Raw genomic sequence first — 23,873 nt, 5'->3', positions numbered from 1 at the left:
AAGAACAATCATGATCATGGAAAGATCATGATCACCCATGTGAATCGACACGGCACATAATGATGATCAGAATCAGAGTCAGGTTTAATATCATATAACCATATAACAATTACAGCACGGAAACAGGCCATCTCGGCCCTTCTAGTCCATGCTGAACGCTTACTCTCACCTAGACCCACCTACCTGCACTCAGCCCATAACCCTCCATTCCTTTCCTGTCCATATACCTATCAATTTTTTTTAATGACAAAATTGAACCTGCCTCTACCACTTCTACCGGAAGCTCGTTCCACACAGCAACCACTCTCCTGAGTAAAGAAGTTCCCCCTCGTGTTACCCTTAAACTTTTGCCCCTTAACTCTCAACTCAAAATATCACTGGAATATTTTATGAAATCTGATGCTTTAGCAGCAGCAGTACATTGTAATACACAATAATAGGAAAAACATGAATTACAGTAAGTGTGTATGTATGTGTATGTGTATATATATATGTATATGTGTGTGTGTATGTGTATATATATATATATGTATGTTAATTAATAGTGCAAAAATAGAAATTTAAAAAATTAGTGAGTTAATGTTTCATCGTCTCTTATCGCACCAAACACATAGTGTGTACAACCAGACTCAAGGGCAGATTCTATCCCACTATTATCAAATTCCTGAATGGATCTTTCATATACGAAAGGTTCTAGATCTCCCAATCGGTATAACCGTGGCCGGCACTGCACCTTCTCTGTAGCTACATACAGTATTCTGCATTCTGTTACCTTTTACTACCTTGATGTACTTGTGTATAGTACTCTGAATGGTACACAAGCAAAGCCTTTCCACGATATTTCAGTGCATATGACAATAATAAACCAATAGCACTAATATTCACTCAAACTCCAGAACAATTTGTTGAAGTAAGGAAAATCTCTTCAGTCAAAGCAGCACGCTGGTGTTTAACACAGATTCCAAAGCTAATCCAATAGTTGATGATACTGCCTCACTGTCATTGGGGAGTGAATCAACACCTAAAGAGGTCTCCCCACAGAGCAGAGAATGCTGCTGAGGGGAATAGGGAAAGTATAAGCAAGAGTGGACACCACTCTCCACACAGTACGTATACTGAGAATGGCCCCAGGTCACTGGGACTCTGGGCTAACTCATGGGCCAGTATCACACGTGCAGCTCAGTGATGACCAGTGGTACACAGTTTAATTCTAAATGGAGCTCCAATAAATAATTTAAGTGATCTGACCATTGAACTGCAGATCCTGTGTGTAAGTTAGCAATGTGACAGATGCAGACCTTTTAGATGAAGATTCAGTCCTGGACCCTTTCAGATGAGCTGCTGGTTTTATAGTGAGTGGACAGAAAAGGTTAAAGGTTTCGGGCAATGGTGCAATAACTGTGTGCTGCATGAGCTGTGCAGGATAGACAACAGCTGCTTTAAGGTGGGCTGTGGAGGTCAGTATGTGCTCAGGCCACTTCCAAGTTAAACTGAAAATGATCACCATTAGGGGTCAGTGTGCACTGATCACCATTTATAAGTAATTTGAACCCAAAATTCTGTGCGGTAGATTCATGTTGGCCATTAGGTTTAAAAGCTGCTATATATTCGTGTGAACACAAAATTATTTGGCTGTTGGCTAGAATCAGACTGCACAACATTGTGGCAAAGAGCTTAACAAAATCCCTTAATGTACTGGACTAACAGCTCCTTTAAAATTATAGAGAGAAGAGTTTTTTTAATATCACTGTGTCTTTGCCTTATGTATTCCCTGCACTCTACTGCAGCCCCAGCAGCAGGTTCCCTTTCTCAGTCCTTCTCTCCCTGGACTTGATGCATGTTCTCAGCTCCCTCTCCAGCTTATCCTTCACTCTTCCCATTGTTACAATTCAGTTCTACTTTCCATCGTTCTTCCTGCTGCACATTGAAATTTCATTTTAAACCACTCCATGTTCTCATCTATGGGAAGGAACCTCAGACTCTTTGACCATATTTGTATCTTCAGCTGCTCCTCTAATCCATTCATTAACCTCCCTGATGCTGCCATTGTTTCCCTGCAGCATTGTCCCCTGGCGACATCCAGTCTACCTTGATTCTCTCACAATCCTATATCTTCCTATCATGTCCCCATTCGCCCATACTTTACTCCCACATCCATATCTAAAGATTACTTCCCCAATCCTTCATGACCTCCTCTCCTCTTTCTTATCCCCACTTCCCCAGTTCAGCCCTATCCTTCAGTATCACCCTCCCAATCTTCTCCCCGTACACTACCGTCTCACCAGTAACTCTCTCCCTAGAACCTCCCATCACCTCCTTGAAGGCATAGAGAATCTAGAGTTCTATAATTCCAAATATCTGTCATTTAAAAGTTGAAGTTGTGTTAAAACTGTTTGAAAATTGCGGTTAACGTTGTGCCCAATGTGAGCAGTGGAGCATGACGGTTCACTTCACCTGTGTTATCCAGGGGGTGCCCATAGCTGGGATTTCCTGTGATTACGAGGTCTCCCTCCTGGGAAACCTGCCAGTGAAGTAAATTACTCTCCTCCACCCTTGAGACTTCACTAAATTGACCCAGATGCCCCCAGCCCAGAGTCACTACACACCAGCCCCCGATACATGAATTTCTCACCTTGCTTCCCTCCAGAATCCAGTTTCTTTGCCCAAGTTCCCTGATCCTTTTCCTGTCCAGTGCTGACCTTCTCCGATCCCTTCCATAAAGGGCAGTCAAGTGTTCATATTTTGTAATGACACTGAGTAATCCATGCAGATTCTATGACCAATCCCATATTCCCATCTATATCACTTGAACTATTCTCTGCACCACCTCTGTCATCTTCTTTCCACTCGCCCACCCTGAGCAGTCATTTAGAGCTGCCAGTTCGTCTGTCAGCCAGTCGTGGATGTGGGAGGAAAGTAAAGGGCTGGTGGAGATCCATGCAAACTCTGCAGAGACAGCAATCACTGGAGCTGGGAGTTAACTGTACTACCTGCTGCTCAATGAAGCCTTCCTTCCCCCCACCACTGGTACTGGACACCAATGCATCTTCTGCCAGCCTTGTACCTGAGTTGCATCTGGACTTTGATGTGTTGGAAGGGCAAACAAAGCAGTCCAGTGCACCTGGGTCAATGTAACACACACTCACAGCAACACTGGAACTTCAGTTCCATTTTCTGAGCAGGTTAAACACTTATATTGCTGTTTGAAGGGTAAAATGTCACCATCCAGTGTCTAGATTTGCACACATATTGATAAAGCTTTGTATTGAGTTCACTAGAATTGAATTTCAGACATACTAATGCACAATCACTACAGTGTTGCGCATTTAACAGTAACAAGAGAGGACCATTTCTGTCTCTAGATACTTTCAGGTGTGGCACCATTTCAAAGTGTTCTGATTAGTTCAAGTTTATTATCATTCAACCGTGCACCTATATACATCCAAATGAGACAATATTCCTCCTGACCAAGGTGCACAACACAGTACATATAGCTCTCACGCAACTCTATAAGTAATATTACCACAAATAAATTAACTAATAATAAGGTGCATATATGTCACAAGTTAAAAAGTAAACAGTATAATGCTACTGGCACTTCATACAGTACTGTACAAAAGTCTTAGGTAATGATAAAACTGGTTCTGATATGGGTCTCTATTGTGGACTGAGAGTGGGAAGGGGGCAGGGAGAGGGGAATCATGGTTGGGGAAAAGGGGAAGGGAGAGGGAGGGAGTGGGAAGCAGTAGAGAGACATTCTGTAATGATCAATAAACCAATTGTTTGGAATCAAATTACCTCACCTGGTGTCTCAGGGCTGAGTGTGTCTGCAATTTCTCCCCCCTCTGGCATTCCTCCTCTGCCACCTGTCCCACACCCCTCCCTTGGTGCTCCACCCTCACCATTCCCAACATCCTTCTCTCCCGCCAGATTTACAAACTTGCTTTCTGCTCCGCGTTGACAGACTCTGTGCAAAGGTCTAAGGCGCAACCTAGCTATATGTATTTGCACACTACTGTAGATGATGAGACCTGGCTGGTGGTGGGGAGTTCATTCACCTTATGGCCTGATGGAAAAAGCTGTTTCCCATCTTGACAATCCTTGTCCTAATGCTATAGTACCTCCTGTCTGATGGTAGGGAGTCAAAGAGATTGATGGATGGGAGGGATCATTGACAGATGCTAAGGGCCCTGTGTATGTGACACTCCTGATAAATATCTCTAATAGGTTGAAGAGAGCCCCCAATAATCCTCCTAGCAGTCCTTGTGATCGATTCGCAAATCAGTCACAAGTCAGTGCATCTTGTGGAACTGTGGCATGTTCAATGTCCTGACTGGCAGCATGGTTACTTTGATCAGAAGGGCAGTCCCCAGAATATTGCATACCACACCTGCATCAATAAATCAAGCTGCAGATCAAGTACTCTGAGGGCTGGGACCCCCAAGCACTTTTGGTGAGAACAGACCAGTGAGATTGGCAGGTTACATCCCCGAAGACCAAGAAGTTAATCAAAATTGATTGGGAGAGATTAATTTCCAGGTATTGACCAGGCTGATATTGAGATTTCAAAGATAACTCTTGTTGATTGTGTTTACAAGACCCGACACTCTAACTTAATTCCATGTGCCACAATTTCACAATATTTGATGCTGGTTTCTAGCTTTCTAGGTGAAATGCAGAAGTTACACAATTCCAATCTAGTGGTCGTGCCAAACTGAGATAATTTGCTTTGAATTTATAAACACGAGATTCTGCAGATACTGGAATCCAGAGTAACACACACAAAATGCTGGAGGAGCTCAGCAGGTCAGGTAGCATCTATGGAAAGGAAAAAAGAGTCAATGTTTCGGGCCAAGACCCTTCATTGTGTTGCTTTGAATTTACCCTGTGCTAATATAATTTTATCCTATCTTCTTGAAATGATTTGAATTAGTAACAGTGGGTTTCTAACTGAGTGCCAATGTGAAATGAAATCTGCCTTTGTGTTAACCTGTAAATTGCTGGTCAGTGTGTGATCTTGATAATATCAAAACAGATATTTCACTACTTAACTTCAGATTTATGATCCCTTTGGTAAAAAAATTGTCATTGACAAGCCAATTTAATCTGTTCTTTCCTGCAGATAATTTTAGCATTTGGAAACTACATGAATAGCAGTAAGAAAGGAGCTGTTTATGGCTTTCGACTGCAGAGCCTTGACTTGGTAAGGGTTTGAGAAATGTTTAATAATTAGCCCAATATAATTTTAGATCTTTAAAAAATCTTTTGAATGGGTTCATTAGAAATGAAAGAATTGGTTGTTGATTTCAGAAGGAGTAGCGGACCGCATGACCCCATCTACATCGGTGGTGCGCAGGTGGAACAGGTCAAAAGCTTTAAGTTCCTCGGGGTGAATATCACAAATGACCTGACTTGGTCTAACCAAGCAGAGTCCACTGCCAAGAAGGCCCACCAGTGCCTTTACTTCCTGAGAAAGCTGAAGAAATTTGGCCTGTCCCCTAAAACCCTCACTAATTTTTATAGGTGCACCATAGAAAGCATTCTTCTAGGGTGCATCACAAGCTGGTATGGACATTGTCCTGTCCAAGACCGGAAGAAGCTGCAGAAGATCGTGAACCTAGCCCAGCACATTACACAAACCAATCTCACTTTACACCGCACGCTGTCGGAGCAGTGCTGCCAGGATAATCAAGGACACCACCCACCCAGCCAACACACTTTTTGTCCCACTTCCCTCCGGGAGAAGGTTCAGGAGCATGAAGATACGTACGGCCAGATTTGGGAACAGCTTCTTTCCAACTGTGATAAGACCCTGACCCGGATCTGGGCCATACCTTCCAAATATCGGGACCTGACTTGCACTACCGTACTTTCCCTTTTCTATTTTCTAATTATGATTTATAATTTAAATTTTTATTATATTTACTTTGGTTTGTACTTCAGGGAGCACGAAGCGCAGAATCAAATATCGCTGTGATGATTGTACGCTCTAGTATCAATTGTTTGGTGACAATAAAGTATTTGTATTTGTTATAATCAGCAAATTCATTTTAATGTTTATCAGGCTTAAACACAAGTTCAACTAACTTTGTTGTGACTTTGCCAACACTGGACGCCATTGGACATCATTCCTGTTAGAATGGTCTCAGACTATAGTTTGTGCTGAGTTGGTTTTAAAAGGTCATTGTCCATGAAATGGGCAGTGACGTTTTGATATATTGCAGGCTGTACCAATGTGTTGGGATTGACATGATGTAGATTCTCTTGCCTTGTAATTATGTGTCATAAATGAACTAATGCAGCTGTGTTAATAGTAATTGCTCTGTCCCCATTCACTTTCAGCTTCTTGAAACCAAGTCAACGGATCGAAAACAGACTCTAATGAATTACATTGTGGATATAATTCAGAAAAAATATCCTGAACTCAATACCTTTCACACCGAGTTGTTGTTTGTGGAGAAAGCTGGTGCAGGTATTAAGGTTGAGTGTAAACTGAGAGGAATATTAATTGTGCTTTTTGCTGCTAGTTTATTATGGGAGAGCAGTGATTAGGTTACAACATGTACACCTTACAGGTATATGCGAGCAGCGGTGGTGTTGGGGGATCAGCAATTACGTTACACCAGGAGATTGGGTACAGCATTGTGGGAGGAGGGATCATGTTTAGGTTACACAGGTACACAAGGGGGAATCAGTGTTTAAGTTGCACCAGATACACTGGGGGAGCAGAGATTAGGTTGCACTGGATACACTGGGGGAGCAGTGATTAGGTTACACAAGGAACAATGATAATGGGGCAGTGAATACGTTGCACTGGGGCACAGCGATTTGAGTGTACCTGGGGGAATGGTGATTACAGTGCACCAGAATGAATGTAATAGTGAACAAAAATGCAGGTACCGGAAATCCAAAATGTAAACCAAAACTATAGGAAACACTCAGCTGGTCGGGCAGTATCGTTACCCAGAGAAACAGAGTTAACATTTCAGGTACATGATCATTTGTCAGAACTAATGGAATGCTGAGCCAAATGCTAAATTACACCAGTGATACTCAAGTGAAAAGGAAACAGATTACATCAGTAATACATTGGTGAAAGATCAGAGAAGGGCAAATAAAACCCAATAAATTTTCCATGAGTTAGCTGTAATTTTGAAAGCCACTTTCTGAGTGTGCTTGGGTAGTTACAATATTTGTATAGTATTTCTGATTCTTTCTCCATTACTGCTTTTGACATGATTGATCACAGTTTCTCCCAGTGCTGCTCCTCCATTCTCTGATGGGTGGAACGGCCCTCAGCTCTTTCCATTTTTATCCAAAAACATCAAATTTGCTGAACCATCGTGGTACAGCACAGAAGCAACTCTTTTAGCCCATTAATTGTGCACCCATCTACACCAATCCCAATTTATTCTCATATTCCCATCAACTCCCCCAGATTTTACCACAAATTTTTTTTATCACTGATGTTCCTAGGAGTGAACCCAGACGCTTAAGGGAGAACATGCAAGCTCCACAAAGACAGCACTAAACACCAGTTAAAGGCCAGGTTGTTGGACCTGTGCAAAATTACCAGCTTGTCTCTATGTAGTTTCTGCAACCTTCAGCCTGGTGTCACTGTCAGCATTCCAGAGGGACTTTTCCTTTTTTGATTCCCTGACTTCCTCTTATATCTCCGCTGATCTTCACTCACATTCTCTCTTACCTTTCTGTGTAACTAGAGGATATTCCTCTTGTCTTCTCACCATCCAGGGGCCACCTCAACATGATTCATCTCTAACTCAGCTTATCTGCCTCTGAAGCTCTTCATTTACTTTTTTTAAAGCTGCAAATTATTCCAATAATCTGGCTGGATTTTCATTATCCCTTTTTCATCCAAAGCCTCTGACCACAACCTTAAGGGATCACCTTTACCCATTACCACTCTATGTGTGGGGTCCTAATCTACTAATGCCTTGATTTCAAAATCTTCATCCTTCTTGACTTCCCCTCACCCTATGGCTATAAATCCTGCCAGACTTACATCCCTACAACACTCCATGATATCATTGTTCAGCTAACTCTGCATCCCTTATTTTTATTCCTTGCAAGCTGCCCTTACACTGACATGACCATAATGTCTGCAATTGTCTCATTGACCTTCTCATCATTTCTGTCTCCCTGTGGTCTTGTTCGTATGCCCAACTATCCCCCTTTGTGGGTTAGTTGAATGTTTTGAGATGTTTTGCTGCATAAAAGGTGCTGTTCAATGCAAGTTGTTGCCTGTTGAAGAATCAATACATTTTTATCACTGTTTCAGATCCCCAGAGCTTGTACCAGGCACTGTAACAAGAATACTTCATGGTTAAAGCATGCACAATTTTTCAGAGCAGTTTTCCCATTTCTTTTCTCCGCTGCAGTGTCACTTGACAATGTTATTCAGGATGTGCGGTCATTACAGCAGGGGATGGAACTCACCCGGAAGACGTTCATGGTTCAGGATACCAGCTTAATCCTGAAGGAGTTCATGAGCACCAACTCCGAGAAAGTGGACAGCTTAATGAAGGACAGCAAAACTGCACAGGTGGGTGTCAGTCCCCTCCCTCGAGAGAGATCCTTAAGCTCAAGGATATATGCCAGTTCATCTTCTGTGCAGATCAAGGACATTCCAGGTTCAGTCCTTGGTACAGCAATGGATGGGGAACAAGGAGATTGCCAATTGGGGTTCAGAAGCTTTTGAGTTACAATGTAATTGGAATAGAGCAGAGGTCTGGCTGAGGACAGCTCAAAGTTCATATTAAATTTATTATCAAAGTACATACATGTCACCATATACAATCCTGAGATTTGTTTTCTTAAGGTCATGCTCAGTAATGAAGCATAATAGAATCAATGAAAGACCACACTGAACAGGATAGACAAACAACCAATGTGGAAAAGACAACAAACTGTGCAAATACAAAAGAAAATAAATTCATAATAACAAATAAGTAAGCTATAAGTATCAAGAACATGAGATGAAGAGTCCTTGAAAGTGAGTCCTTAGGTTGTGGAAATAGTTTAGTGATGGGACGAGTGAATTTATCCACTCTAGTTCAAGAGTCTGATGGCTGAAGGATAATAACTGTTCATCTGCCAGTGTCAGCTTCATCTGACAAGCCTTTCCAAGATTAAGGCCTATTACACAAAATATTCTATGTTCTTCACCTACTGTGCTCAGCATGTGTGGTTAAAATCCCAAATTGCCTTTCAGAAGTTTCTGCTGTGTGCTTTCCAACTATCTCCATCATGATGTGTTGTGTCCATGTTCCCCACCTGATACCCCATAAAGACACACACTCAATGTTTCTTCCCCACCGCCTTCAATTTTCTGAATGGACAATGAACCTATGAACACTACCTCAGTATTTTTCCTCTCTCTTTCTGCACTACTTATTTATTTTAATTTACTTACGTATAAGACCATAAGACATAGGAGCAGAATTAGGTCATTTGGCCCATCAAGACTGCGCCACCATTCAATCATGACTAATTCTTTTCTCCCCTCCTCAGCCGCACTCCCCAGCCTTCTCCCTGTAACCTTTGATGTCAAGAACCTATCAAGTTCTGCCTTAAATACACCCAACGACCTGGTCTCCACAGCTGCCTGCCGTAATAAATTCCACAAATTCACCACCCTCTGGCTAAAGAAATTTCTTCGCTTCTCTGTTTTAAATGCCCCTCTAATCTGAGGCTGTGCCGTCTTGTTCTAGACTCCTCCACCATGGGCAACATCCTTCTCACATCTACTCTGACTAGGCCTTTCAGCATTTGAAAGGTTTCAATGAGATCTCTCCCTCATCCTTCTAATTTCCAGTGAGTACAGATCCAGAGCCATCAAACGTTCCTCGTATGATAACCCTTTCATTCCCGGAATCATCCTTGTGAACCTACTCTGAACCCTTTCCAATGCCACAGCATCTTTTTTTAGATGAGGAGCCCAAAACTGTTCACAGTACTCAAGGTAAGGCCTCACCAGTGCCTTATAAAACCTCAGCATCACATCTCTGCTTTTGTTTTCTGGATCTCTTGAAATGAATGTTAACATTGCATTTGCCTTCCTCACCACTGACTCGATCTGCAAGTTAACCTTTAGGGTGTTCTGCACAAGAACCCCCAAGTCTCTTTGCATCTCAGATTTTTGGATTTCCTCCCCATTTTGAAAATAGTCTGCACATTTACTTCTACCAAAGTACACGACCATGCATTTTCTAATATTGTATTTCATTTGCCACTTTCTAGCCCATTCTCCTAATCTGTCTAGGTCCTGCTACAGCCTACCTGTTTCCTCAACACTACCTGCCCCTCCACCAATCTTCATATCGTCTGCATACTTGGCAACAAAGCCATCTATTCCATTATCTAAATCATTTATATACAGCATAAAAAGAAGTGGTCCCAGCACCGAACCCTGCGGAACTCCACTACTCACTGGCAGCCAACCAGAAAAGGATCCTTTTATTCCCACTCGCTGCCTCCTACCAATCAAACAATGCTCTAACCATGTTAGGAACTTTCCTGTAGAACCATGGGCTCTAAACATGTCAAGCAGCCTCACATGTGGGCACCTTGTCAAAGGCCTTCTGAAAGTCCATTGCATTCCCCTTTATCTATCCTACATGTAATCTCCTTAAAGAATTCCAACAGGTTCGTCAGGCAGGATTTTCGCTGAAGGAAACCATGCTGACTTTGTCCTATCGTGTACTGTGTCACCAAGTCCATCACCTCATCCTTAACAATCTCCATCATTGTCTGCTGTGTCTACTTTGCCACTTGATACCCCATACCATATACTTAATTACAAAGAGTATATATTAAAAATACATATAGTAATTTATAGTTTTTACTATTCTATAATGTAATGTACTGCTGTTGCAAAACAACAACTTCCATGATATACTGTATGTCAGTGATATTCTAATCTAAGGCGTACATCAGTAAGGTGATGGACTATTACCCATTTGCCTGGGTAAGTGCACCGCCATCTACCCTCTAGAGGTTCAACACCATCCAGGACAATGTAGCCCTTTTATTTCTCATCCTATTAACCAATCAACCCCTTTTCACATGTATTCCCACCATTATGGATCATAGAGACTGCACTGTGTGTACTATCCAACAGCACCTTCCAAAAATCAACCTCTACCGCAAAGAAATACAGAAGACATCAAACAATAGGGACTATTTGGATGCCCCGTGATTTGTGCCAACCTATATAAACCTACTTCATGATCAATTTAACCCTTTTCTCCTACACAGCCCATAACTCTGCATTTTTCTTTCATCCATGTTCCTATCTAAGTGTCTCTTAAATCTCCCAATTGTGTCTGCCTCTACCACCATTCCAGGCAATGCATTTCAGGCAACCACCACTCTATGTGTGTGTGTAAAAAAAACTAACAAAGACAGCAGGCACACAGTAACACCACCATCTACAGGTTATGCACTGTAGTGACTTGGGAGAATGATGTTGGATCCCAACAACACCAGGGAAGTAACTTTGTTCGAAGAATTGCAGCAGTTCAAGATGGCAACTCAGCACCACCTTCTTGAAGGCAGTTAGGGATGGACAGTGAACAGTGGCCTTGCTAGTGAAGCCCAGATCCCTGAAATGAAAGATAAGTGAAGGCTTATTCTATGGAATTTATTGCCACAGATGGCTGTGGAGACCAAGTCATTTGGTATATTTAAGGCAGAGGTTGATAGGTTTTTGATTAGTAAGCAGTTAAGGGTATGCTGAGAAGGCAGGAGAATAGATTGAAAAAAATCAGCAAAACTGAATGGCGGAGCAGATTCACTGGGCCAAATGGCCTAATTTCGTTTTTATATCTTATGATCTTCCCAAATTTTGTCCAGAGCTCCCTTGTTCATCACCTGGACTGCTTCCACAAAGAGTGCTTCTCTGAGTTTCTTGCAAATAAAGGTCTGAGCTATTTTCTGGGCTCTCTAAAACACCATGATGTAGGACTTTCCTCACTTCATCTGTTGTGAACTGTAATTTTTTTGTTATTGGGACATTCTGCTCACCCTGCAGATATTCCATTTCAATTTGCACCTTTGGCAGACTGGGCGAGACCTTGTGTTGTAACAAAATTAACTGCTGTCCTCTAAATCTTCAGTCAGGGAGGTTCAGTGTTACTGGGGCAGTCAGACAGTAGCTTGTGTTTGTAGTGCAAGATGATCAAGTTCAGACACCTCTAAGGCAGACTGAAAATCTTGTATCTGGTGTGGCTGCGCAGTTGTTTGGCTGTCATATTTAGGGCAACAGTGGTCCTGGGAGAAGAGTGCCTGGTGTCCTTATTGAACCTTGTCGGTATGTGGCTCCAGACCATCACCAAAGATTATAGACAATTATCTATCCAACAAATTGATATATGAAGCACCACCATCCTGGGGCAATAAGGATACATGGTTGCCCCTGCCACCCCTCCCCAACTTCAAGCCGGCTTCACCCCTTCAGGATCCCCTCCTTGCTATTGGGATTGTTAGAGATTGTCTTGGACCTCAGGAGGACAGAAGTAAACTCTGTCTCATAGCAGCTTGTTCAAGCCAGTGGGATTGCAATTACCTTTACAGAGTATTAAGCAAATTTAGCTAATGCATTTAATTTTCTACAAGAATTAGCAGAACTTTTTTATATTTTTAATTTCTGTAGTTCAGGTTCCTTGTTTAAAAATAATTTTGGAAATAAAGACATTTATTGGTTCTTAATGGATATCCTAGAGAAGTTAAGTTGCCCACAAAAGATGCAGCCTTCATCACCTTGCCAGTGATGCCCAGTGATGGGAAGTCATTCCAGGACCCAGCAACAGCTAAAACAAAGACATTATGTGTCCAGGTCAGGATGGTGGGACTTGGATATGGTGAGTCTCCCATGCACTTCCTGCTCTTTCCCTTCTAGGAGGTGAAGCTAAGTGGAAGATCATGGTCTTTGTTTACTTCAGAACAGCAATAAAAATATTGATGAAGTCCACCCTTTGCCCTTGTTTGATGTTAATTATTCCTTATCAAAATGTTGATTTGGAAACCAATATTGTTTGTACTCTTTCTCCCACAGGAGGCTTACCAGTCTGTTGTTGACTATTTTGGGGAAGATGTGAAAAAAGTGCCTCCAAATATGTTCTTCCCATTCTTTTTGCGGTTCATCAAGGCCTATAAGGTATGGACTGGGAAGACCAGACAATTTCTGTTGATTCTCACTAGAATGAACTATGCTAACTTGACTTTACTGGTTACCTCTGACTGTTTATTTCTTCCTACATTTCACTTCTAGCCAATCAAATGATGAAGCAAATGAAACATTTTAAAGCTTAGAAGCTGAGCAATTCTTAACTTAAAGTAATTGCCCAGTAAATGTTCTCCCGAACACATCCTGGACTTGAAAAGAGGAAGTTTAATAGATATGCCAGTTGACTCAGTTGCTCTTTCAGTACAAACCCTCCATCAGTCCAGCCCCTCCGTCAACCTCTCAAGTGCATGTTATGTACAGATGTTCACCATATTCCATTCACAGCGGCAAACTTCTATACTTGTGCTTGAAGAAAGCAGAACAGAGTGGCTTAGTTCGATGAAGGTATTGTTGAACCACTGGTTGTTCCATGTGAGGGGAACTCAAATTTAAAACTGTAAACTTATTCCTGGGGCATGTTCAGCCAACTGTGGAATGCTTTGTCGAGAAATGCCATTTGAGTAGTCAATCAGTTTATAAAACATTGAGCACTACAGCACAGAAACAGGCCCTTTGGCCCATGATGTCTGTGCTGAAAGTCGTGCCAAATTAAATGAAAACCATCTGCCTATAGAAAGACTCTGAGACAGTGAGGCCTCTATTGGTTGGGATTGACCATGGATGTGGCATCCTAGCTATCTAGATACACAAGCCAGGGCAGTACAATATGGAGAGCCAGCTGTTGCCCAGGTAGCAAGTTCACCACCTCCTCAAATCTGACGAACCCAAAGGAACGGCAGAGATCAATACAGTTGGGTACCAGCAGCATCACAGGAGTTGCCAGTCAACATTGAACTCAATGTGGGACTGCCTTATGGACTCCAGCTCTGGAATTTTCCCTCAGGGTTTATTCCTGAAGCCTTCTCTATGGGAGGGTATAGCCAAAATGCAGCAGAGGTTTGAGATCAGTTTTCCTTCTAGGTGAGCTGCCAACCACGGCTGATGAGCCCCATCTGCCTGAAGCGACTGGTTTTAAGGCACCAGTAACCTGCTTTGCCCCTTTTCCTGTCAGTAGAAACAGTTTCGCTGGGCTTCGTAACTAAGCCACACGTGAAGGCCAGGAGCTGGACTTGGTTGTCAGAGGCTATTTGAGGTGCATGCAATTGGGAGCATTTAATAGGTAGTGGGAGCTTGTTTTCATACCACCTCCGGCTCTAACAACCTTAAGGAACCAGAAAGATACTGACTCTCTACCTTATCTCTGCCTCTCATCATTTTATAAGCCTAAATCAGGATTGCCCTTGGCCTCCAACAATCAGGAGAAAATAATCCAAGTTTGTCCACCTTCTGGGTATGAGGAAGTTGGACACATGAAAGAATGAGCTGAGGTTGTAAAAGTAATTGAGAAGCAAAGACACTTGGTCCAAATTAGAACTTGTAACCTTACAGATTCTTAAATCATTAGTGGAATGTGGGATTCTCAGGGTTAAACCCAAACAGCAGCCACCTTCCTGAGCAAGGACGAGAGTCCTTCTTTATGCTGACGGAGAACACCGAAGGGAGCTGGAGGGTGATTCATTTGTAACTCTCAAATGAAAATTGGATATAAACTTGAAAAGGAATGCCACACTGTGGTGACAGTGAAGTCAGACTAATGAATTACACTTTCAAAATGCCTGCATAAACATAATGAGTTCTCCTCCGTGTCCTTTGAAACACTGCAAGGAAAATTAGGTGTATGTGATGAAAATATTTGTCAATGGATAATAAAGAAGATTGTAAGGCTGATGCTTCCACATTTAAAGGGTTTTCTACTCAATATATTGACTGTTTCTTTTTCCTCAGATGCTGGCTGGCGTGCTCAGTGTTTCCAGCATTTTCTGTTTAATTTCAGATTTTCAGCATTCGCAGGTGTTTGATTTCTACTAACTGATGACTGTTTTATTTGTGGCTTTACCCCAGCAAGCCGAGCAGGAAAACGAGGTCCGAAAGAAGCAGGAGGAAATGGTAACCCAGGACGCCGGGGAGACAGGATCACCCTCAAGCAAAGGACAACCAGATGAGAAGGTAAGGCCTCTGATTGGAAACTTTTATCAGTCGTGATTCCTATGGCTTCAGATGAGTTAAGTAAAAATAATAATTTGGATATAGTGCATTTGGTTGAAACATTTCTAGTTCTCTAAAACAAGAAAAGCCTCCATTCTACAATTTAATGACATGAAAGAGGGACTCAAATTCACACACATCATTTTCCAGCCTAACAGTGGGCCTCTTGTGATCTGTCAGGCTGTCAAAGAGAAAAAGTAGTTCTTCTGGCACCACAGAGAGTTGTTACTTTATAATTGTTGGCAGTTCTGGAGGTCATTGAGAGATTCTCAAGTATCTGGCCTGTGTCTAAATAAGAGGCTCTTCGACATCTGAATTGTTGATTAAAAGGCCCCATGGGTTCAGCAGTGGAGTTGACAGCAGTGCAAAGTTTACACATATCATCAAGTCGACAGATTTGAGATCCTTTATGCCTGAAGATTTGGTGCAACCTGCATGTAGGTTTTTGCAGTTATTTACCAGTCCACATAACCTCAGCACCACCCACTCTTCCTTTATCCTCTGTGCTCCCCAGAATGAGGGTAGCAATTGCCTTTTTTGGGAGGTAGGGCAAACTTCGCAGAGGCCCAGAAGGAGTCTGCCCCTTGAGTCAGTACATAGGTGAAGGTGGAGTCTCACAGCTCCAACAATCCAGGTTCAATCCGCCTTCTCCCTGTGACCACGAGGGTGTTTCAGTTTCCTCCACATTTCAAGGACTTGCTGGTTGCTTAGTTTACTTGGCTTGCCCTAGCATGCTGCTGATAGCAGAACCAAAGGGGAATTGAAGGGAATGTGGGGGTGAACAAAGTGGAATTAATGTAAATTGTTTTTTGGTAGTCGCTGACACTTGGTGAGACCAAGACCTGTTTCCTTGCTGTATGGCTATATGACTTAACTGACCTCTATATTATTCAACCAGTGGTTGCTAGCATTGTACTGACCCCTGTATGAACCCAGTGTTAGTTCACCTGGGTTGATATTCCAAGCTGCAAAGAAACACATAACTCAACACGCTGTAATCTTCCTGACCTTATGAAACAGCCTGCCAGTAATCTTAGAGTGAGCAGCAGAAAAAGGCCATCAAGACACAAAGCATGAAGAAAAGAAGAAAACATTAAGCTTGTCACTGTTTAAATGGTTACTTACTTTGCAGCTTCCAGCTCCCATTCTGACCAAATTCTGCACTTTCTTCTCCCAGTCTCTTCCTGTGAAGAATAAGGCCCCTCACATGGACCTGATGGCCGAGCTGAAGAAGAAGCAGCAAGGGAAAGAGAGGATGGTTTATGAGGGCAAGGATGGAGCAATTGAAGATATTATCACAGGTACTTCATCAGGCGGGGAGTGGCATAGCGTCAAGAAACTTCTGGACAGAAGTGTGAGATGGGGATAATCCTTGATTTGCAAAAGGCATGTACTGTATTCCTGGAAAACACATTCACTAAGCAAAACTTAACGATGAGTCCTGATGAAGGGTCTTGGCCCAAAACTTCAGCTGTTTATTCCGCTCCATAGATGCTGCCTGACTTGCTGAGTTCTTCCAGCACTTTGTGTGTGTTGCTTGGGATTTCCAGCATCTGCAAAATCTCTTAGGTTAACAAATTAAAATGCCTTTCAGTGCAGTATTTTGTAATTCATGGAAAGTAGTACCTATCCTTGTCAAAAATAGATTTGTAAGTCAAGGATGTGTGTTTTAACAAGCCAATGGCATTATACCAAAAATTTATAGCTAAGGCATTCATTAATTAAGGAGTACTTGAAAGAGGTGTCTTTTGTGACTTGTATCTTCCTCCCCACTAAAAAAGTAAACAAGGATTCTCCTCTGGGGTAACCTGACAGCAGGTCTTTCAAGTAAATTGATCATAATGTTTTTTCTCCAATGGTCAAGTATAAAAGGGGGCAGATGTTTAGGATGATGAGAGAGATTTAGAGGGGATCTCTAAAGCACAGGGATTTTTTGATATCTGGAACACCTTCAAGAGGAAATCAGGTAAATTTACTATGCTCAAGAGGTATTGACAGTTTAAAAGGAAAGGTGTAAAAGGATGCAGTTCTAATGTGGGCAAATGAGATTAGTGTAGATGAGCAAGAGGGTTGCTATGAAAATGGTGTGCTGAAGGGCCCATTTCTGTGCTGTACAACTATAACTCTAAAACCATGATGTTCCTCATTGAATTCTTTCCACTTAAAAGCAGTGTTTGGTGGGGAACAACTGGAGTTTTCAAGATTCATATTGATGGATTTTTGTTGTGTGTGATTGTCAAAGGATTTAGAGTTGAAGCAGGTGATTAGAGTTGAGATCCGGTGGCCTTCTAACTCCTAGGCCAATTCATTGCACCTACGGTGCAGTTTATCAATCTTGGAGGAACTGATTGGCTGAAAAACAATACTCTACAGCCAATGGCTGTACCTCATACAGAAAAACACTAAAACTGTCTGGGTAAGATTATTTGATTGGGAGGAGTAGTCAGGTCCCTTTCAAACTAAGATTACAGTCAGATACAGTACTGTGCAAAAGTCTTAGGCACCCTAGATTTTTACATGGTTTCAGATGGTACGGCCTCCACAGAGCCCTGATCTCAACATCATTGAGGCTGTCTGGGATTACGCAGAGAGACAGAAGCAAATGAGACAGCTGAAGTCCGCAAAAGAACTGTGGCAACTTCTCCAAGATGCTTGGAACAACTTAACAGCCAATTTTCTGTTAAAACTGCATGGCAGTGTATCTAAGAGAATAGATGTAGTTTTAAAGGCAAAGGGTGGTCACACCAAATGTTGATTTGATTTAGTTTTTTTACTGTTTACTGCTCCGTATAGTAATATTTGGTACTAAGAAACTTTACATTATTTCTGAAAACATCTTTGCATTACAGAATTTTTTAACATGTGCCTAAGACTTTTGCACAGTATTGTAGGTAGAAAGTGGTACAGAAAAATAATATCATTTACAATTCCTTTAAAAACTGTGGTGGGAGGATGAGAACAAGAAGGAAGGAAAGGTAGCAATTTGTTTATCTTAATCACTTTTGTAGTTTTATAGTCTGGGCGCATTTTCTGGAAATTAGATGGATTTATAGCTGTAATAACACAATTTAATTTAGCCAGTTTGTGAGCCAAGCAGTCTTGGGACAATGGAACTCCCCTCAAGGCTATGAGTTCTGAAACTTAAGTCTTAATTTTAACACAGACTATTCTTATAAAAGGTGTTTTAGCAAGTTTTTAGGTATCCCAGTGTGTATTGATCTGAGTAAAGATGCTAGATGGAATGAATATTAAGCTGAATAATTAACCAAGTGATAAGTGATCCAATGATCTCTTCCTTGCTGTATAATCTCACTAAACCATTAGGCGGGTGGACTCACATCCAAAATTTAGAACAATGTCCAAATATATTGATGATTACAAAATAATAGTTTTCAAAAGACAGTTGGCCAAGCAGGGGCATGTCACCTTCACCATGATCAATAATATGGTGATGTTATGGCCACTGCCAGGTAGCTGAGCGAAGGGCGCTGAGTAGGCTACGGTCAATTATGGAAAACTCTGAACATCCTCTACATAGCACCATCCAGAGACAGAGAAGCAGTTTCAGCGACAGGTTACTATCGATGCAATGCTCCTCAGACAGGATGAAGAGGTCAATACTCCCCAATGCCATTAGGCTTTACAATTCAACCGCCAGGACTTAAGAACTTTTTAAAAGCTATTATTAATGCTTTTTGAGATAGTGATTTAGATGCATATCATATTTTTTACTGAGTTAAGTATTGTATGTAATTAGTTTTGATACAACAAGTGTATGGGACATTGGAAAAAAAAAGTTGAATTTCCCCATGGGGATGAATAAAGTATCTATCTATCTATCTATCTAACGTGAAGAAGGCATGTATATCACCTTCCAAAACATAGTCCTCTGCTTGCTGTTGCTGGGAAACAACTATTGCTTCAAACTTGTAGTGTGAGAATCAGTTTGAATCCTTCTTGCTAACTGCTGATTCTGTTTAGCTGCAAACTGCCTTTTGCAACACTCACTTTCTGACCTTTGCTCTTCTCTGTTTCCCTCCCTGCTCCCTGCCTTTCACATACTCTTTTTTCCTTCCCTTTGTAATCCATTGCGCTCTCTCTCTTTCTGTCCTGTTTGTATGACTATTTCTAAACTTTCATCTGCTTCATAATCCTGCTGTATCCTTTTCTATCTCAATACTCATCTTCCTCTGTACACCTCTCTTGCACCCTCTCTCTCCCTAATTCCCTATTCCTGTCTTTCTGTCCCATCCCTCTGCCTCTCTCTCCAACCATTTTTCTACCCCCCCCCCCCCCCCGGTTCCTCTGCTCTTTCTCCCTTCCCTTCCTTGTCTTCTGTTCTTCCTCCCCCTCACCTCTTCCATACAAACAACTCCACCCTCTGCTCCATTATTACTCGTTGGAACTCGTCCGGGCAGCATTGAAGACTGTCCCCTTCACTGCACGGACTGGCAAGCGCTCTTCTCGACTCTTGTACGATGCTTCGTTTAATGATGAAAGTCCGCCATAGTGACCCCCAAACCTTCGCTAGGTAACTCAGCTCTTTAATCTTTTGTCCATTAGCATTTCAGTAGGAATTGAGATCATCGTCATTCATCATACCCTGCATGTAAATCAGAAAATTTCAATGTAGCCGATATTAAGGTATTAAGGTCAACATAGTTAATCCTTGCGAGAACTCTGTTGTACTCATCAGGTGATATTTTTCTAATGTGTGTGATTGTGTGTCTGTGTCTGTGTGTGTGTGTGTGTATAAATACAGTACATGTAAAATAGTCATTATGTCATTAAAAGTGTTAGTAAACCAAAAATAGGCTGTCAAATCCCCTGTAAAATGTGTGGTTGCCATAACTTTAAAAGCATTAGTACTTGTGTTACATGCTGGACCAAGATAATCTCATTTGTATCAATTAACACATTTCCCCACAGAAATTGTTCGTGATATTTCAACATAAAGTCCCCATCCCTCCCCTGTGCTGGAGGCCAGCTGGCTTGGAAATACATTGGATGAATTAGTGCCTACATGACTGTTGGTATTTTCCCAAGCAATGGAGTGCTCTTTATTTAAAAAACATTTCCTTCTCTGATTGCAAGAAAAGAAAGATCAGCACTTGGGAATCAATCAGCCACTGGCGAAGTGATGTACAGTACTTATTTTTCATGATTTCGGGATAACCTGAAGTATTCGAGTGCAAATGACATACACTTGTTGTTTACAAAGTAGAAATGTAGGCAACAAGTTATCCACAGGACGATGCCATGCAGAGTAATATAATAGAGTCATGGAACACTACAGCACAGGAACAGGCCCTTCGGCCCATCTAGTCCTCACCGAACCACTTATCTGCTTAGTCCCATCGACCTGTACCCAGTCTATAGCCCTCCGTGCCCCTCACATCCATGTACCTATCCAAACGTCTCTTAAACGTTGAACTCAAACCCGCATCCATCACCTGTAGCAGCTCATTCCACACTCACCACCCTCTGAGTGAAGATGTTTCCCTTCATGTTCCCCTTAAACATTTCACCTTTCATCCTTAACCCATGACCTCTAGTTCTAGTCTCACCCAACCCCAGTGGAAAAAGCCTGTTTGCATTTACCTGATCTATACCCCTCATAATTATGTAAACCTCTATTTTCTCTCCTCTCATTCTCCTACACTATAGAAAATAAAATCCTAACCTATTCAACCTTTCCCTATAACTCAGGTCCTCAAGTCCTGACAAGATCTTGAAAAAATTTCTCTGCACTCTTTCAATCTTATTGACATCTTCCCTGTAGGTAGGTGACTAAAACTGCATAGAATACTCCAAATTAGGCCTCAACAATGGCTTGGTCAACTTCAACATACAGTACCATTCCAACTCCTGTACTCACTATTTTGATTTATGAAGGCCAATGTGACAAAAGCTTTCTTTACAATACTATCTACCTGTGACACCACTTTCAAGAAATTATAGATCTGTATTGCCAGATCCCTCTGTTCTACTGCACTCCTTGGTGCCCTACTGTTCACTGTGTAAGACTTGCCCTGGTTTGTCCTCCCAAAGTGCAAAACCTAACACTTGTCTGTGTTAAATTCCATCTGCCATTTTTCAGCTCATTTTTCCAGCTGGTCCAGATCCCACTGCAAGCTTTCATAGTCTTCCTCGTTGCCCACTACACTCCCAGTCTTGGTGTCATCCACAAATTTATTGATCCAGTTTACCACATTATCATCCAGATCATTGATATGGATGACAAACAACAAAGGACCCAGCACCGATCCCTGCAGCACACCACCAGTCACAGGCCTCCAGTCAGAGAGGTAACTGTCTACTACCACTCTCTGGCTTCTCCCACAATGCCAATGACTAATCCAATTTACTACCTCATCCTGAATGCCGAGCGACTGAACCTTCCTGACTAACCTCACACATGGGGCCTTGTCAAAGGCCTTGCGAAAGTCCATGTATTCAACATCCACTTCCCTTGAAAAACTCTGTAAGATTGGTTAGACTCGATGCCATGTTGACTGTGTGTGTCCACACACACACACACACACACACACACACACACACACACACACACACACACACACACACACACACACACACACACACACACACACACACACACACACACACACACACACACACACACACACACACACACACACACACACACACACATCCTTTGAATACCTTCCAATAACGTTCCTACTACTGATGTCAGGCTCACCAGTCTATGATTTCCTGGCTTATTCTCAGAGCCTTTCTTAAACAACGGAACAACATCAGCTATCCTCCAAACCTCCAGCACCTCACCCGTGGCTAATGTCATTTTAAACATCTCTGCTAGGGGCCCTGCAATTTCTGCACTTGTCTTCCTCAGGGTCCAAGGGAACTTATTGTCAGGCCGTGGGGATTTGTCAACCCTGATTTGCCTCAAGATATCAAACACCTCCTCCTCTTTAATCTGTATAGGGTCCATGACCTTGCTGCTGCTTTGCTTCACATTTATAGATTCTGTGTCTGTCTCTCCAAAATAAATACAAATGCAAAAGTGCCATTTAAGATCTCCCCCATCTGTTTTGGCTCCACACATGAATTACCATTCTGATCTTACAGTGGACCAAATTTATCCCTTGCTATCCTTTTGCTCTTAATATATCTGTAGAAGTCCTTGGGATTCTCCTTCATCTCATCTGTTAGAGCAATCTTGTGCCTTCTTTTAGCCCTCCTGATTTCCTGATTAAGTGTTCTCTTGCATTTCTTGTACTCCATAAACACCACATTTATTCCTACCCGCCTACCTGCTATGCACCTCCATTTTCTTCACCAGGACCTCAATATCTCTCAAACTAAGTTTCCCTAAATCTGTTATCGTTGTTTGTTTTTTATTTTGACAGGAATATACAAATTCTACTCTCAAAATTTCACTTTTGAAGCCCTCCCACTTACCAAATACACCTTTGCCAGAAAACAACCCTGTCCCAATCCACACTTGCCAGAGCCTTTCTGATACCATCAAAATTTGCCTTTCTCTAATTTAGAATATCAATCCGTGGACCAAACCTCTCCTTCATAATTATCTTGACACTAGTGATCACAAGATGCGAACTGTTCCTTTCCTCAAACTTCTGTCACCTGTCCCGTCTCATTCCCTAATGATATAATTCTCTCTCTCTGGTTGGGTATTCTATGTTCTAATTAAGGAAACTTTCCTGAACACATTTGACAAATTCGATCCCATCCAACCCTCTTACAGTATGGGTTCCCAGTCAATATGTACAAAGTTAAAATCACCTACTATAACAACCTTATATTTCTCACAACAGTCTGCAATCTCTCTACAAATTGGCTCCTCTAAATCCCATGGACTGTTGGGTGGTCTATAATGTAATCCCTGAACATGGCCATCCCTTTCTTATTCCTCAGTTCCAACTTTATAGCCTCACTAGATGAGCTCCCGTATCTAGCCCGTCTGAGCACTTCTGTGACATTTTCCCTGACTAATAATGCCATCCCACCACCCCCTTTAATCCCTCCCACCCTAAAACAACAGAACCCCGGAATATTGAGCTGCCAGCCCTGCCCCTCCTACAACCAAGTCTCACTAATGGCTATAATTCCACATACTGATCTGTGCCCTAAACTCAACCACCTTTCTTACTATACTCCTTTCATTGAAATATATGCAGCTCAGGGCATGACACAACTCAGAATTAATTAATGCCAAAAATATCCATCATGCAGAGAATCTTTGGTTGTGTGCCATGCCATTTCCAATATAAACACTCTGCCACTTGGGCAGTGTAAATGGGCATGAGGTGGCTTAGCATCACCTGCTGAAAACTTTCCAATACATAGGGGGCACAATAGTAACAGAGATTCACAGACTACGGAAGTGAGGCCTGCACTTGGTTTAGAGGAAATCTGAAATGGTAACTCAACCTCTGCTATTTTCTTGTCTGAAAGTTAGAGCCATCCATTTGGGTGACACAGTAGCCCAGCTGGGAGAGCTCCTGCCTGACGGCTCCAGTGACCCAGCTTTAGTCCTGCCCTCCTGTCATGTTTGTGTAACATTCTAGTGCTGTGG

At 42.0% G+C, this 23,873-nt stretch overlaps 1 protein-coding gene across 6 annotated transcripts in view; it reads left to right on the top strand.

Moving 5' to 3' along the window:
* fmnl1a (formin-like 1a) overlaps positions 1 to 23,873 on the top strand; it is a 226,604-nt gene that overhangs the window by 191,272 nt on the left and 11,459 nt on the right. For 3 of the 6 annotated variants that reach the window (XM_073070698.1, XM_073070693.1, XM_073070694.1), the window contains 7 exons: positions 5,123 to 5,203; positions 6,343 to 6,472; positions 8,400 to 8,563; positions 13,076 to 13,177; positions 15,149 to 15,253; positions 16,470 to 16,593; positions 19,711 to 19,823. In XM_073070698.1, the coding sequence (XP_072926799.1) occupies positions 5,123 to 5,203; positions 6,343 to 6,472; positions 8,400 to 8,563; positions 13,076 to 13,177; positions 15,149 to 15,253; positions 16,470 to 16,593; positions 19,711 to 19,802 (798 nt within the window). In that variant the 3' untranslated portion in view covers positions 19,803 to 19,823. The remainder of the gene's footprint in view (positions 1 to 5,122; positions 5,204 to 6,342; positions 6,473 to 8,399; positions 8,564 to 13,075; positions 13,178 to 15,148; positions 15,254 to 16,469; positions 16,594 to 19,710; positions 19,824 to 23,873) is intronic. The other 3 variants (XM_073070697.1, XM_073070696.1, XM_073070692.1) reach the window with 1 other exon arrangement.

This window comes from Hemitrygon akajei, chromosome 18 (genome assembly GCF_048418815.1).
Source record: "Hemitrygon akajei chromosome 18, sHemAka1.3, whole genome shotgun sequence".
Lineage (NCBI taxonomy): Eukaryota > Metazoa > Chordata > Chondrichthyes > Myliobatiformes > Dasyatidae > Hemitrygon > Hemitrygon akajei.
Note: the sequence above shows the minus strand (reverse complement) of the source record. Positions and strands in the feature narration are given on the sequence as shown.